Source organism: Gigantopelta aegis, chromosome 4, assembly GCF_016097555.1.
Source record: "Gigantopelta aegis isolate Gae_Host chromosome 4, Gae_host_genome, whole genome shotgun sequence".
Classification (NCBI taxonomy): domain Eukaryota; kingdom Metazoa; phylum Mollusca; class Gastropoda; order Neomphalida; family Peltospiridae; genus Gigantopelta; species Gigantopelta aegis.
In genome coordinates this window covers 117,384,475-117,402,137 of record NC_054702.1, presented here as the reverse complement: position 1 = coordinate 117,402,137, position 17,663 = coordinate 117,384,475, and the positions used below count along the sequence as shown (strand labels likewise).

The following is a 17,663-nucleotide window of genomic DNA, read 5'->3' as shown; positions in this document are numbered from 1 at the left end:
CCATATTGTAAACAACTTCACACTTTTACCATATTGTAAACAACTTCACAATTCTACCATATTGTAAACAACTGCACAATGCTGAAATATTATTGAAATATTATATATAACTTCACACTGTACAATGCTGAAATATTATATACAACTTCACACTTCTACCATATTGTATATAACTTCACACTTCTACCATATTGTAAACAACTTCACACTTTTACCATATTGTAAACAACTTCACAATGCTGAAATATTATATACAACTTCACACTGTACAATGTTGACATATTGTATATAACATAACACTTTACAATGCTGACATATTGTATATAACATCACACTGTACAATGCTGACATATTGTATATAACATCACACTGTACAATGCTGACACATTGTATATAACATCACACTTTACAATGCTGACATATTGTATATGACATCACACTGTACAATGCTGACACATTGTATATAACATCACACTGTACAATGCTGACAAAGTTAAAGTTTGTTTTTGTTTAAAAACACCACTAGACCACATTGATTTATTAACCATCAGCTATTGGATGTCAAACATTTGTTAGTTTGAAAAGCCGCTACATTTCTCCATCAGTAGCAAAGGATCTTTTATATGTACTGTCCCATAAACAGGATAGAACATATCATGGCCTTGATATACCAGTCGAGGTGCACTGGCTAGAATGAGAAATAGCCCAATGGGCCCACCAACAAGGACCAATTCCAAACCAACCACGCATCAGGTGAGTGCTTTACCACTGAGCTACGTCCCGCCCTGAACAATTAAGATGTGTCTGTGGCATCTTGTCAAAGTATTGGAGGTATGCCAGCCTCTTTCTCCACCACCTGTATGGAAGATCCACGACACTGTGCCTAGCAATGCCCACCATACAAGCAATATATGTGAAAGATGTGTCTGTGGCATCTTGTCAAAGTATTGGAGGTATTCCAGCCTCTCTCTCCACCACCTGTATGGAAGATCCACGACACTGTGCCTAGCAATGCCCACCATACAAGCGATATCTGTGAAAGGTGGAACAACCCGTTTGTCTTCTCACTCTTCAGTGTGGAAGGTGATCCAATGGTTCCCGCGCTAGGAATCCGCTGTCACACTGTGTCACACTGTCCTTCACCACGATGTAGTAGGCAACACAAACACCCCTCCCCCTGCCACAGAAACATACCAAACAAGGAATCTTTTATATGCACCATCCTGTAGACAGGATAGCACATACCACAACCTTTGATATACCAATCATGGTGTACTGGCTTGCCCAATGGGCTGGCCCCTCAACAGGGATCGATCCTAGAGTGACTGTGCATCAGTCTAGTGCTTTACCACTGGGATACGTTCCGCACCTACAATGCTGACATACTGTATATACCAGTATATAACTTGACACTTAGACGATGTAGCTATGTTATATACAATATTATTATTCACTTATCATGATTGTAGGTTCTCCATGATGCGCAAGTGATGCTGCAGAGGATGGACCACCGTGGAGGCTGCAGCTGTGACAACGACACTGGCGATGGTGCCGGGGTACTCACTGGCATTCCACACAAACTCTACGACCGACTACTCAGGTGAGTGTGTATATGTGCAGGCCTACGCTATGTTTCACACAAACTCTACGACTGACTACTCAGGTGAGTGTGTATATGTGCAGGCCTACGCTATGTTCCACACAAACTCTACGACCGACTACTCAGGTGAGTGTGTGTATGTGTGCAGGCCTACGCTATGTTTCACACAAACTCTACGACCGACTACTCAGGTGAGTGTGTGTATATGTGCAGGCCTACGCTAGGTTCCACACAAACTCTACGACCGACTACACAGGTGAGTGTGTATATGTGCAGGCCTACGCTATGTTTCACACAAACTCTACGACCGACTACACAGGTGAGTGTGTATATGTGTGCAGGCCTACGCTATGTTCCACACAAACTCTACGACCGACTACTCAGGTGAGTGTGTATATGTGCAGGCCTACGCTATGTTCCACACAAACTCTACGACCGACTACACAGGTGAGTGTGTGTATGTGTGCAGGCCTACGCTATGTTTCACACAAACTCTACGACCGACTACTCAGGTGAGTGTATGTATATGTGCAGGCCTACGCTAGGTTCCACACAAACTCTACGACCGACTACACAGGTGAGTGTGTATATGTTCAGGCCTACGCTATGTTTCACACAAACTCTACGACCGACTACACAGGTGAGTGTGTATATGTGTGCAGGCCTACGCTATGTTCCACACAAACTCTACGACCGACTACTCAGGTGAGTGTGTATATGTGCAGGCCTACGCTATGTTTCACACAACCTGGAAACAGGATTCCATTGAGAGACCAAGTGTTGGAATAATCCTATGCTAAAACACTCAGTAATCTTACAGGACATTTCTTTCATTTGAAATGAGCCGTCGGTCATTAAGAGATTTTATCAATGCTATAACGTTTGACATTTTGAGTTAATACCGAGTGTTATCCAAGTGCATCCTTTCTATGGTTTTGAATTAGGATATTTTATACATACATGTATATATATATTTTAATTCTCTTGGAAATGTTTGTTTTTTAACATTATGCTGTTTGAGATGCTGTTAATATTCCCTTTTTTCTGATATTTCAGGGAGCAAGGTGTGCAGCTCCCGGAGCCTGGTTGCTATGCAACAGGTCTTATCTTCATGGATACAGTTACAGCTAATAAAGCTGAGGGTTTGTTTGTCAAGATGGTGCAAGACTTCGGTCTGAAGGTGAAACAGCAGTTAAATATTAGACTAAATAATTGAAAATTATTATATGAATCTCGGTGGTTGGCTGAACCCAGTTGTAGTATTTCTTTTCAATATCACCTGTCCTCAAAACTAGTGCATATTCCCTACGGTTAGTAGACTGGTCTGAACATCCCAACAGCCAATGAGATAGCCTGAATTCTTCTACTGTGCACCCGTTCCTGTTCCTTAATATTTTAGTTCCAGTATAACAAGTATATACTGTTAAGAAAACATTTTTGTTGATTCAGAATATCTGAGCTGTGAAAATGAAGACCAACAAATAAGATTTTTCTTGGCTGGCTTCAGATAAATGAAGAAGCTAACAGTAAAGCATTTAATACCCAGGGGCACATTCAGGATTTACTAATGTTTAAAAACCTAGGGCACTTACTCTATTCAGAGAGGGTGTGAAATGATTAAAATGGGCACCTGCACTATTCAGGGAAGGTGTGAAATGTTTAAAATGGGCACCTGCACTATTCAGGGAACATGTGAAATGTTTAAAATGGGCACCTGCACTATTCAGGGAATGTGTGAAATGTTTAAAATGGGCACCTGCACTATTCACAAAAGGTGTGAAATGTTTAAAATGGGCACCTGCACTATTCAGGGAACGTGTGAAATGTTTAAAATGGGCACCTGCACTATTCAGGGAACGTGTGAAATGTTTTAAATGGGCACATGCACTATTCACAAAAGGTGTGAAATGTTTAAAATGGGCACCTGCACTATTCAGGGAAGATGTGAAATGTTTAAAATGGGCACCTGCACTATTCAGGGAACGTGTGAAATGTTTAAAATGGGCACCTGCACTATTCACAAAAGGTGTGAAATATTTAAAATGGGCACCTGCACTATTCAGGGAATGTGTGAAATGTTTAAAATGGGCACCTGCACTATTCAGGGAACGTGTGAAATGTTTAAAATGGGCACCTGCACTATTCACAAAAGGTGTGAAATGTTTAAAATGGGCACCTGCACTATTCAGGGAGTGTGAAATGTTTAAAATGGGCACTATTCACAAAAGGTGTGAAATGTTTAAAATGGGCACCTGCACTATTCAGGGAATGTGTGAAATGTTTAAAATGGGCACCTGCACTATTCAGGGAACGTGAAATGTTTAAAATGGGCACCTGCACTATTCAGGGAATGTGTGAAATGTTTAAAATGGGCACGTGCACTATTCAGGGAACGTGTGAAATGTTTAAAATGGGCACCTGCACTATTCACAAAAGGTGTGAAATGTTTAAAATGGGCACCTGCACTATTCAGGGAACGTGTGAAATGTTTAAAATGGGCACCTGCACTATTCAGGGAACGTGTGAAATGTTTAAAATGGGTACTTGCACTATTCAGGGAACGTGTGAAATGTTTAAAATGGCCACCTGCACTATTCAGGGAACATGAAATGTTTAAAATGGGCACCTGCACTATTCAGGGAATGTGTGAAATGTTTAAAATGGGCACCTGCACTATTCAGGGAACATGACATGTTTAAAATGGGCACCTGCGCTATTCAGGGAACGTGTGAAATGTTTAAATGGGCACCTGCGCTATTCAGGGAACGTGTGAAATGTTTAAATGGGTACCTGCACTATTCAGGGAACGTGTGAAATGTTTAAAATGGGCACCTGCACTATTCAGGGAACATGAAATGTTTAAAATGGGCACCTGCACTATTCAGGGAAGATGTGAAATGTTTAAAATGGGCACCTGCACTATTCAGGGAACGTGTGAAATGTTTAAAATGGGCACCTGCACTATTCAGGGAACGTGTGAAATGTTTAAAATGGGCACCTGCACTATTCAGGGAATGTGAAATGTTTAAAATGGGCACCTGCACTATTCAGGGAAGGTGTGAAATGTTTAAAATGGGCACCTGCATTATTCAGGGAACATGTAAAATGTTTAAAATGGGCACCTGCGCTATTCAGGGAACTTGTGAAATGTTTAAAATGGGCACCTGCACTATTCAGGAAACGTGTGAAATGTTTAAAATGGGCACCTGCACTATTCACAAAAGGTGTGAAATGTTTAAAATGGGTTCCTAAACTATTCAGGGAATGTGTGAAATGTTTAAAATGGACCTCTACACTATTCAAGGAATGTGTGAAATATTTAAAATGGGCACCTGCACTATTGAGGGAAGTAGTGAAATGTTTTGTATTCCTGATGTTGGCATAAAAAGGATAATAACAAAGTAATAGGAGAAACAAAATTAACAAAATATCTTTAATATTTAGTTTTATCTTTAAAACACAACTTTATTTAATTGACAGATTCTAGCATGGCAAACCGTAAGGGTAGATAACTCTCAGATTGGCGAGATCGCCCGACAGACGGAGCCACTTGTTCGCCAGGTACTTGACAATTTATTCTTTTTTACCTACTGATTATCAGGCCAATAGGAGCCCGGGGGGCTAGGGTGGGCTCAGCGCCCCCCCCTTTTTCCGCCAGTTTTTATTTCAGGACTTTAAATGTCTCAGGTAATAGCCGAAAACACACCAGAATCGCTATAAAGGGGGTTAATATTTTTAAATTTTCCGTATGGGGCTTTGGGGCTTCGCGCTCGCGGTTTCACACAACATATTTTATACAAATATAAAAATTAGCCCCCCCACTTTGAAAATCCGTCCTACGCACCTGATTATTTAAAAATAAGAAAACACAATGCAATTTTATTTTTAAAACAAATTAAAGTGTAAATTTTTATTTGGTAGACATCATATAAAATTACAACCATAAGAGTCTTGAATTTATAATGTTAATTGGCAAATGCATGCAAGAATAATAAAAGATAAAAATTGGTAAACCCAATCATAATGGTATAATTAAATTAGGTCACCTACAGAAAAATATATTTACTATATTTTAAAAATATTTTTTGTTTTGTCCTGATAAGCACTAGACAGACAGTAACTACTGTGAACGTTGTGGTGATATGTACGGTTTGTTTTCTTTGTCAGGTGTTTGTCACTGGGTCAGATGACAAAGACGTGTTCACGAGACAGGCAAGTGCAATCCTCTAGGGGTTTTTGTCAGCCATTCATATGTGTGATATATTTGTAGATTTCTTTGAGATTTAAAGAGAATTGATTATGATTATTTATGCTTAAAATATTCTCTAACATATTTTAATAAACCAACATTACTGAAGTACAGACAAAAATTAGAACTACTGTGACTTACTAGTAACAGAAAGTCTTTAATAATTATGAAAATACATTTACAAATGTGATAAACCGAGAATTTTTGTTTCTACAGGTTTACTTGCTGAGAAAGTTTTCATCTCACCATATTCCAGAACATGATGGTGTGCGTTTCTATATCTGCAGCTTGCATTCGGAGATTATTGTCTACAAAGTGAGTATCTCGCTAGCATACATTAATTATATCATTGAGGAGATCCTTTTATATGTACATAACTTGGTACATAACAGTATGTGTGTTGGCATCAGTGGTGTAAAAATGTTTGTATATTTTATAACTGCTTATACTATAGTACAGTTATCTGATAGAATTTTAATGGTATATATGTGTTATACAAGCTTTCCAACAATGAGTATTACTAATGTTCACAAATTTTAAATTTATTTCTAATGTAACAACTTAAAGTAAAAACCAGTTTGCCAGTCATAGAGTTTGCTATTCTTCAGTAATGTTCAAGGGAAAAATATATTTCATAATTTAAGAACTTAAAATATCAGGAGAAGGCCACAATAAAAGAATCCTAGATTTTCCTCCTATCAGGCCAAATTCTTTTTATTTCTTTGAAATTTATATGATGCTCAATGTACAGTATTTCCACTCTCTTAAAATATATATATATATATATGTTTTTTAATTTCACTTCACTTCCCCATTTAAAAAAAGAAGTTGATAAAAATCTACCATTTATTTTATTATGGCACAGACTTGACCATGATAAAAATTGTGGAAATCAATTATGTGGAGCCATTTAAGATGCAGTATTACCGTGCTGATACCATATAAATTCAAGTAAAACATTACTCATTGAACTAGTCTCAAAGGAGTTATGGGGAGTGAGCGTGATATCTTCTCTTACACGATGAGGTCTAATGCCTAATATATATGTAATGATGTAAGAAATGCCTCTGTCTTCCCCAGGCCCTTGTAACGACCAATCAGCTGTGGAATTACTACAAGGATCTGAGTGACGCGGACTTCGAGACGCACATCGCTCTCATTCACAGCCGCTTCTCCACCAACACGTTCCCCAGCTGGGAGAGAGCACACCCGCAGAGGTTAGCTTTTAGTAGATACACTCAGTAAAGAGTTAAAGATTAAAATCACATTCTACATGATTACTGGAGACAGAGATATTCTCTGATGATGAGAATGAAGATATCAAAGGCTCAACCAGACCTTGTTTTTAAAAACAAATTTTAATCTTTTAAAAAAACATTGAAAGTGAAGCATCTTTATTTATTTATTCAAATTAAACAGCTTTGTATCACACCTATTACATGTATGTTCCTTCCAAATGGCTACATTAAAAACCACCTAAAGCGTGAAATGTGGGACTAATCTTTACAAAGATTGCACCAGTATGTTGATTCCTCTCTAGGTATCTGGCTCACAATGGTGAGATCAACACGCTGCGTGGCAATATGAACCTGATGAAGGCGCGGGAAGGCGTGATGAGCAGTGACGTGTTCGGAGACCAACTCAAACAGCTGTATCCTGTTGTGGAAAGTGGAATGTCCGACTCGGGCTGTGTAGACAATGTGCTCGAGTTCCTGTGTATGGCTGGGGGGAGATCACTTCCTGAAGTGAGTACAGCTGTCAAGCTGTGTTTGTCGTTGTCATGGAGATGTGCTGATGCCAGCAGATACTGATAATTTTACAAACTGGTTTAAAGAATGGTGTTCTAGTTGCCATTCTTTATTGTCATGTATCACTGTTTGATGCTGAAATCAGTTTTTCTCTAATGACAGTGTAATAAACGTAATATGGTTGTATGGTTGATATCTAATAAAACAGATTTCATTTGAGTATACAGTAATGACAGTGTAATAAAAGTAATATGGTTGTATGGTTGATATCTAATAAAACAGATTTCATTTGAGTATACAGTAATGACAGTGTAATAAAAGTAATATGGTTGTATGGTTGATATCTAATAAAACAGATTTCAATTGAGTATACAGTAATGACAGTGTAATAAAAGTAATATGGTTGTATGGTTGATATCTAATAAAACAGATTTCATTTGAGTATACAGTAATGACAGTGTAATAAAAGTAATATGGTTGTATGGTTGATATCTAATAAAACAGATTCCATTTGAGTATACAGTAATGACAGTGTAATAAAAGTAATATGGTTGTATGGTTGATATCTAATAAAACAGATTTCATTTGAGTATACAGTAATGACAGTGTAATAAAAGTAATATGGTTGTATGATTGATATCTAATAAAACAGATTCCATTTGAGTATACAGTAATGACAGTGTAATAAAAGTAATATGGTTGTATGGTTGATATCTAATAAAACAGATTTCATTTGAGTATACAGTAATGACAGAAGCTTTAATAAAAATCACATTGTACTTACATGCAGAGATTAGGTCTAATAAAAATCACATTGTACTTACATGCAGAGATTAGGTCTAATAAAAATCACATTGTACTTACATGCAGAGATTAGGTCTAATAAAAATCACATTGTACTTACATGCAGAGATTAGGTCTAATAAAAATCATGCAGTGATGATAATAGCTCTAATAAAAATTATATTGTTGTACTTTAATGTAGTGATGACAAGTCCGATAAAATGTTTGTTGTCTTTCAAAGCAGTCCAAAAGCCATTGTATTTACAAGTGTCATGTATAATAAAAATGATATTGTACCTGACAGGCTGTGATGACTATGATCCCCGAAGCATGGCAGAATGACACAGAGATGGACGCAGACAAGAGAAACTTCTACAGATGGAGCGCCTTCGCTATGGAACCCTGGGACGGACCCGGTATATTTATGATCTGGTTTCTTCTTTTAAATTAACCTATTAACTTTACTTCATTCATAATTTCTACAGTTAGTGCATTTGGACAGTTTGTTTATGGGTTGGGATTTAGTCGGGGTGCTTGACTCATAGGATCCTCAATAGGGGGGATTTGGGTAATTGCGGACATTGGCAAAATGCGGACAATCTCGAACATACCGGTACTGCCGCTACATTCCATTTTCGTACATCAAATGTTTCATTTTATTGTTTGCAAATTGCTAAATTGCTATTTTTATCCAGGTGTCATTTTAAAAACAAAAACAAACAAAACACAAAAATAGTATCCCACGTCACATGCACACAATGGAGTTGGTCACATGATATAATTTATTTATTTCAAAGTTTTCGCTGGATAAGTCTACCAAATTATGTGTAAAATGTTTCAGAATGAGATAATAAATTTGTATATTTTAAAAATCTTTTATAATATGATACACAACTTTTAATAAAAAAAAGAAAAAATTGTATTAATAATAAAAATAATTTGATAAAATTAACAGAATAAACTTGTCCGCAGTTGAACCACTGCGTAACTGCAGTAGTTGAATTGTGGACAGCAAAATAAGTACACTGCAGGGATGATCTATTCTATAGTCCGTCCCACGTCGATCGCATTTTTTTCATACTATATAATTTACTACAAGTTATTTATTTCCGAGCCAATTGATTTGTAAATTGCACACACAAATTGTATTTCTTTGTTATTTCTAAAACACTTTTACTTTTCTTTTTACATCAAACCAAATTAAAATTATTTACAAAAACATTTTAATAGAATGATGGGACGGACTATAAATAAATATTTATTTTATGATAATAAACTCATTTTTATTTCATTTTAATTGTGTTGAAAATAACATTTGGATCAATGTGGTTTGAATGGTTAAAAAAAAAAAAAATTGAACGTAATTGCATATCATTACTAATTTACTCTGTTTATTTCTGCAGAAATTGATAAAAGATAATTTTTAGAGATTTATGAGTTTAATTATTTATATTCTGTATCAAAATAAATGTTTAAAATGCTGGTGATTAAAAGAAAATTATATTCATTGACCAAGTCTGCATTTTGCCGACGTTTGTCTGCATTTCGCCTCCATTAACTTTCTTACTTTATTATAATTTACAATGGCTGATTGTGATAGAAAAAACAGCCAATAAAGTCCATTTAAATTTTAGGTAGGCGTTATCGTGTAGAGTTCTGTCAGAAAGTGACAAATACAGTGGAAGCCAAGAGTGTCCACAACTGCCCAAATCTTCCCTATACCAACGTTTTTTATGCTGCTCCAACCAGTGCTCAAGGCCATGGTATGTGATGTCCTGTCTGTGAGAAAGTATATTAATTAAAGATCCCTTGCTGTTAATGAAAACATTTATCAGGTTTTTTCTGAAGACTGTGTTGTTGGTGTTCTGCACTCGCTTGAATTGAAGCAACATAATTGATTAATTAAGATGCTTTGACTATTTTGAGAATATTTCTCCTTGTCTATGTTTGTCAGCTCTGTTGACCTTCAGTGATGGCCGCTACATTGGCGCGATCCTAGACCGGAATGGTCTCCGGCCATCGCGGTTCTACGTGACTGACGATCACTTCATGTACATGTCCAGTGAAGTGGGTGTCACGGACCGGCAGCCAAGCGAAGTTATTCAAAAGGTACAAGATGGGGGTTTCCCTGTTTCATGATCTTTTAATGTACATGTCCAGTGAAGTGGGTGTCACGGACCGGCAGCCAAGCGAAGTTATTCAAAAGGTACAAGATGGGGGTTTCCCTGTTTCATGATCTTTTAATGTACATGTCCAGTGAAGTGGGTGTCACGGACCGGCAGCCAAGCGAAGTTATTCAAAAGGTACAAGATGGGGGTTTCCCTGTTTCATGATCTTTTAATGTACATGTCCAGTGAAGTGGGTGTCACGGACCGGCAGCCAAGCGAAGTTATTCAAAAGGTACAAGATGGGGGTTTCCCTGTTTCATGATCTTTTAATGTACATGTCCAGTGAAGTGGGTGTCACGGACCGGCAGCCAAGCGAAGTTATTCAAAAGGTACAAGATGGGGGTTTCCCTGTTTCATGATCTTTTAATGTACATGTCCAGTGAAGTGGATGTGTCACGGACTTTTAATGGACATGTCCAGTGAAGTGGTCACGGACCGGCAGCCAAGCGAAGTTATTCAAAAGGTACAAGATGGGGGTTTCCCTGTTTCATGATCTTTTAATGTACATGTCCAGTGAAGTGGGTGTCACGGACCGGCAGCCAAGCGAAGTTATTCAAAAGGTACAAGATGGGGGTTTCCCTGTTTCATGATCTTTTAATGTACATGTCCAGTGAAGTGGGTGTCACGGACCGGCAGCCAAGCGAAGTTATTCAAAAGGTACAAGATGGGGGTTTCCCTGTTTCATGATCTTTTAATGGACATGTCCAGTGAAGTGGATGTCACGGACCGGCAGCCAAGCGAAGTTATTCAAAAGGTACAAGATGGGGGTTTCCCTGTTTCATGATCTTTTAATGTACATGTCCAGTGAAGTGGGTGTCACGGACCGGCAGCCAAGCGAAGTTATTCAAAAGGTACAAGATGGGGGTTTCCCTGTTTCATGATCTTTTAATGTACATGTCCAGTGAAGTGGGTGTCACGGACCGGCAGCCAAGCGAAGTTATTCAAAAGGTACAAGATGGGGGTTTCCCTGTTTCATGATCTTTTAATGTACATGTCCAGTGAAGTGGGTGTCACGGACCGGCAGCCAAGCGAAGTTATTCAAAAGGTACAAGATGGGGGTTTCCCTGTTTTTCTTTTAATGATCCAGTGAAGTTGTCACGGACCGGCAGCCAAGCGAAGTTATTCAAAAGGTACAAGATGGGGGTTTCCCTGTTTCATGATCTTTTAATGGACATGTCCAGTGAAGTGGATGTCACGGACCGGCAGCCAAGCGAAGTTATTCAAAAGGTACAAGATGGGGGTTTCCCTGTTTCATGATCTTTTAATGTACATGTCCAGTGAAGTGGGTGTCACGGACCGGCAGCCAAGCGAAGTTATTCAAAAGGTACAAGATGGGGGTTTCCCTGTTTCATGATCTTTTAATGTACATGTCCAGTGAAGTGGGTGTCACGGACCGGCAGCCAAGCGAAGTTATTCAAAAGGTACAAGATGGGGGTTTCCCTGTTTCATGATCTTTTAATGTACATGTCCAGTGAAGTGGGTGTCACGGACCGGCAGCCAAGCGAAGTTATTCAAAAGGTACAAGATGGGGGTTTCCCTGTTTCATGATCTTTTAATGTACATGTCCAGTGAAGTGGGTGTCACGGACCGGCAGCCAAGCGAAGTTATTCAAAAGGTACAAGATGGGGGTTTCCCTGTTTCATGATCTTTTAATGTACATGTCCAGTGAAGTGGGTGTCACGGACCGGCAGCCAAGCGAAGTTATTCAAAAGGTACAAGATGGGGGTTTCCCTGTTTCATGATCTTTTAATGGACATGTCCAGTGAAGTGGATGTCACGGACCGGCAGCCAAGCGAAGTTATTCAAAAGGTACAAGATGGGGGTTTCCCTGTTTCATGATCTTTTAATGGACATAAGAAAATTTTATCTCAAGTTCAACCATAATGGATGATATACATAAAATAAATCTTTTGGCTAATTTGTTTAAGTTTACCCATCTGCAGTAATTCTCTTGATTGATTACTTTTGATTAAAATTATTAGTTACACTTGGAAGTAAGCCATATTAACACTGTTATGTATTTCAATCTGGCACTTTGACATTCTTATCAAGCAGTTACTGTTGCTTACTTAATATCAAACAAAGTTGGCATGTATTTTATATTATTGAAAATTAAAATCATAGAGATAATCTTTTTGGTTTAAAAACAATTACAAACAAAACTAATATTACATGTATATTGATTTAAATCACTATTATAGAAATAAAATATTGGTTGAAAACAATTTAATCATATTTACCACATAAAAGTTACATTGTCGATCTCTATAATGAAATGTACTTGGCAGGGTCGTCTGAAACCGGGTCGCATGTTGTTGGTGGACACTCGTGAGAAGATCTTCATGAAGGATCAAGTTCTCAAGTCGTCGATCGCACGACTCCGACCTGTGGGGACCTGGCTGAAAGAGGTGTGTCCGCGAGATCAGTAGTCGATATCTGTGGTCGATATCTCTTAACATGTTAAGACAGATTCTAGTAGTATATTGTAGATCAATGATCCTTCCTGTATGATATTTTTTAACATGTTAACACACATTCTAGTAGTATGTTGTAGATCAGTGGTCCTATCTGGTCGATATCTCTTAACATGTTAACACACATTCTAGTAGTATGTTGTAGATCAGTGGCCCTACCTGGTCGATATCTCTTAACATGTTAACACATATTCTAGTAGTATGTTGTAGATCAGTGGTCCTACCTGGTCGATATCTCTTAACATGTTAACGCACATTCTAGTAGTATATTGTAGATCAGTGGTCCTACCTGGTCGATATCTCTTAACATTTTAACACACATTCTAGTAGTATATTGTAGATCAGTGGTCCTACCTGGTCGATATCTCTTAACATGTTAACGCACATTCTAGTAGTATATTGTAGATCAATGATCCTTCCTGTATGATATTTTTTAACATGTTAACAGTGGCTGACAACTTTATAATCTGTATTGTATCACTAAGTTTAATATTAAATATTTTGCAAATCAGTGGTCCTACTTGTATGATATCTTTTAACAGTGGAAAATACATTTTATTCTCCATATTATAACACAAATTTTAATAATGTAGATATTGTAGTTTTTATTATTATCATAATGACATTAATAAGACATTCTTATACTTGTGTACTCAGACGGTGTCGCTAGCTGATCTGCAGACGTCGTGTGCTGGTCTGGATCTAAAACTGCCCGAGGTGAAGGTTTCGCACGTTCCACATGGAGGTTGTGTTGAGGAGGACTTGAGACTTGTCATGTTCGGTTATACAATCGAGGCCCTCAACCTCCTGATATTACCCATGGTTCAAGAGAAGTGAGTTATACAATTGATTCCCTCAACCTCCTCATACTACCCATGGTTCAAGAGAAGTGAGTTATACAATGGAGGCCCTCAGCCTCCTCATATTACCCATTGTTCAAGAGAAGTGAGTTATACAATCGATGCCTTCAACCTCCTCATACTACCCATGGTTCAAGAGAAGTAAGTTATACAATGGAGGCCCTCAACCTCATATTACCCATGGTTCAAGAGAAGTAAGTTATACAATGGAGGCCATCAACCTCCTCATATTACCCATTGTTCAAGAGAAGTGAGTTATACAATCGATGCCCTCAACCTCCTCATATTACCCATGGTTCAAGAGAAGTATGTTTTTACTTTTTCAGTTTCTGCTCACTGTGTAACAATTACAGGTGCAGAACTTGGATGTTTAATAGGGGAGAGGGTGTATAACCTTAATATAATGAAGGTTTTTTTGTGATGATAAACAAGGCTTCTCATGTTAAATAAATGCAACATTGATTACTTCAGCACAAAATAGGAGGGTGGTGGCGGCTTGGTCATCTGACTAAATATATTCCTGAATTGGTTTAGCTTTGATGGTGTTCTCATTTGTCTGTTTTGTTGTATATATTCCTGAATTGTTTTAGAATTGATGATGTTCTCATTTGTGTGTGTTGTTGTCTGTCCACTGATGGCCTGTTTGTGTTTTCAGGAAGGAAGCGCTTGGCTCCATGGGTAATGATTCTCCACTGGCGTGTCTGTCACACTTCAACCCACTGATGTTCGACTACTTCAAACAGTTGTTCGCCCAGGTGACCAATCCTCCGATTGACCCTTTCAGAGAACAGATTGTCATGTCACTGGTAAGTTTAGTGGATTTCACCTTTCAGTTACAGGGCAGATACAAGGGAGGAGTCTCCACCCTTACAAAATTAAAATATCCATTTTTGGAACAATTTGTTTACAATTTTCATTGAAGTAGCCTTTTCAGGGAGTTGGTCCATATGACCTTTGCCCTTGGTTCCCTCCCTAAACTATTTCCTGTGTTAGAGTCTCGGTCAGAGAACAGTCATGTTTGTGGTAGGTTCAGTAGTTTCAGAGAACAGTCATGTCTGTGGTAGGTTCAGTAGTTTCAGAGAACAGTCATGTTTGTGGTAGGTTCAGTCATTTCAGAGAACAGTCATGTTTGTGGTAGGTTCAGTAGTTTCAGAGAACAGTCATGTTTGTGGTAGGTTCAGTAGTTTCAGAGAACAGTCATGTCTGTGGTAGGTTCAGTAGTTTCAGAGAACAGTCATGTTTGTGGTAGGTGTAGTAGTTTCATAATTCAGCTAGTGCATATGTGTATCTAGTGTAAATTTTAACTTGAGTTGTCTAAATTTCAGCATTGAGTCTAGACTGTAATTTTCAGTCTTGATTCTAGATTGTAAGTTTTAGTTTTGTGTCATAACTAACATTTTCCAAGCCAAAATCGGAGTAAAATTTTAAATATCGCTTATCTGTGAGTAAAAATCCTAAAACACAGTTCTACGAATGACATGTAAAAGATCATTGTTCTGTGAGTGAAAATTCTAAAGCACTGTTTTATGAATGAAGTGTTAAATGTCACTGTTCTGTGAGTGAAAATTCTAAAACACTGTTTTATGAATGAAGTGTTAAATGTCATTGTTCTGTGAGTGAAAATTCTAAAACACTGTTTTATGAATGAAGTGTTAAATGTCATTGTTCTGTGAGTGAAAATCCTAAAACACTGTTTTATGAATGAAGTGTTAAATGTCACTGTTCTGTTTTGTGCCTGATTTCCAGGCTTGCCCTGTTGGTCCAGAAGCCAACATCCTGCATCCGAGTTCCGACCAGTGCTGTCGTTTGTGGCTGGAGCAGCCGATTCTCTCACTGCTTGACATGGAGGTCATCAAACATTCAACATACAGAGACTGGAAGGTACATCAGTTCTTACAAGTGATGCTTCATGTCGTTTCCATGTTATCTGTGTCTGCAATGGACAGGATAGAGGTCGGTAGTAAACCACTTGTTCAATTTCAATAACAAGTGTTATGAATCTTTTTTGTAAAAATTAATTCTTCTTGTGGGATGCTGGGTGAAATTATTGCAGATATGAAGATAGAATGACGAATTGGTTGAAGTATATTATACCAGGTATGTCATTCATGGCCCATATTTCCAAAGCTATCTTAGTGGTATGAAATAGTAAAACCATCATAGGCTATGATGTCACTACTGTGTGTGCTGTAGTGACATCATAGCCTATGATGGTTTTACAATTTTGTATCGCAAGATAGATTTAAAAATCCCTAGCTATATTATTTAGTACAGTTTAAAGAATTGCTTCTTTATATAAACAAAATATTGTGTTTCTTTGAGATTTTGTTTATCAAGTTGGAATTGCGACTGTTTCAGACGTCTGTGATTGACATTGTCTACCCTGCTACAGATGGCGCCACTGGTCTTCTTCCTGCCATCAAGTCAGTGTGTCGGGAAGCAGAGGAGGCAGCGGTTAAAGGGTTCAAACTGATCGTTCTGTCAGACAGGAAAGCAGGACAGGATGATCTCCCCATCAGGTAACATACACATAGCAATGTTTGTTGACTCAAATACTTCTAATAATCAAGATTAACTCACTGTAGGGTAACATACTGTTCTTGTCAACACCTCTAGATACTTAACATATAATTAAATTAATTTTGTTTATCAGCCTTTTGACACATTCCATTTTTTGTCTTTGATGTTGGATGGCAAAAAGTTGATTGGATATAGGCATGTAAATAAAATGACTAGGACTTGGATGGCTGTATAATATATAGTATTGAAAACACACTAACTATAATATATAGTATTGAAACACACTAACTATAATATATAGTATTGAAACACACTAACTATAATATATAGTATTGAAACACACTAACTATAATATATAGTATTGAAAACACACTAACTATAATATATAGTATTGAAACACACTAACTATAATATATAGTATTGAAACACACTAACTATAATATATAGTATTGAAACACACTAACTATAATATATAGTATTGAAACACACTAACTATAATATATAGTATTGAAAACACACTAACTATAATATATAGTATTGAAAACACACTAACTATAATATATAGTATTGAAAACACACTAACTATAATATATAGTATTGAAACACACTAACTATAATATATAGTATTGAAACACACTAACTATAATATATAGTATTGAAAACACACTAACTATAATATATAGTATTGAAACACACTAACTATAATATATAGTATTGAAAACACACTAACTATAATATATAGTATTGAAACACACTAACTATAATATATAGTATTGAAACACACTAACTATAATATATAGTATTGAAACACACTAACTATAATATATAGTATTGAAAACACACTAACTATAATATATAGTATTGAAAACACACTAACTATAATATATAGTATTGAAACACACTAACTATAATATATAGTATTGAAAACACACTAACTATAATATATAGTATTGAAACACACTAACTATAATATATAGTATTGAAAACACACTAACTATAATATATAGTATTGAAAACACACTAACTATAATATACAGTATTGAAACACACTAACTATAATATATAGTATTGAAACACACTAACTATAATATACAGTATTGAAAACACACTAACTATAATATACAGTATTGAAACACACTAACTATAATATATAGTATTGAAACACACTAACTATAATATATAGTATTGAAACACACTAACTATAATATATAGTATTGAAACACACTAACTATAATATATAGTATTGAAAACACACTAACTA

The 17,663-nt window shown here is 36.9% G+C and overlaps 1 protein-coding gene across 1 annotated transcript in view; it reads left to right on the top strand.

Moving 5' to 3' along the window:
- Positions 1 to 17,663, top strand: part of LOC121371892 (putative glutamate synthase [NADPH]) — a 110,195-nt gene that overhangs the window by 30,294 nt on the left and 62,238 nt on the right. Inside the window, exons 3-16 of the mRNA XM_041498116.1 lie at positions 1,470 to 1,600; positions 2,657 to 2,780; positions 5,081 to 5,161; positions 5,768 to 5,812; positions 6,066 to 6,164; positions 6,930 to 7,066; positions 7,390 to 7,594; positions 8,685 to 8,796; positions 10,335 to 10,489; positions 12,837 to 12,956; positions 13,680 to 13,855; positions 14,538 to 14,688; positions 15,629 to 15,763; positions 16,241 to 16,401. Coding sequence (XP_041354050.1) covers positions 1,470 to 1,600; positions 2,657 to 2,780; positions 5,081 to 5,161; positions 5,768 to 5,812; positions 6,066 to 6,164; positions 6,930 to 7,066; positions 7,390 to 7,594; positions 8,685 to 8,796; positions 10,335 to 10,489; positions 12,837 to 12,956; positions 13,680 to 13,855; positions 14,538 to 14,688; positions 15,629 to 15,763; positions 16,241 to 16,401 — 1,832 coding nt within the window. The remainder of the gene's footprint in view (positions 1 to 1,469; positions 1,601 to 2,656; positions 2,781 to 5,080; positions 5,162 to 5,767; positions 5,813 to 6,065; positions 6,165 to 6,929; positions 7,067 to 7,389; positions 7,595 to 8,684; positions 8,797 to 10,334; positions 10,490 to 12,836; positions 12,957 to 13,679; positions 13,856 to 14,537; positions 14,689 to 15,628; positions 15,764 to 16,240; positions 16,402 to 17,663) is intronic.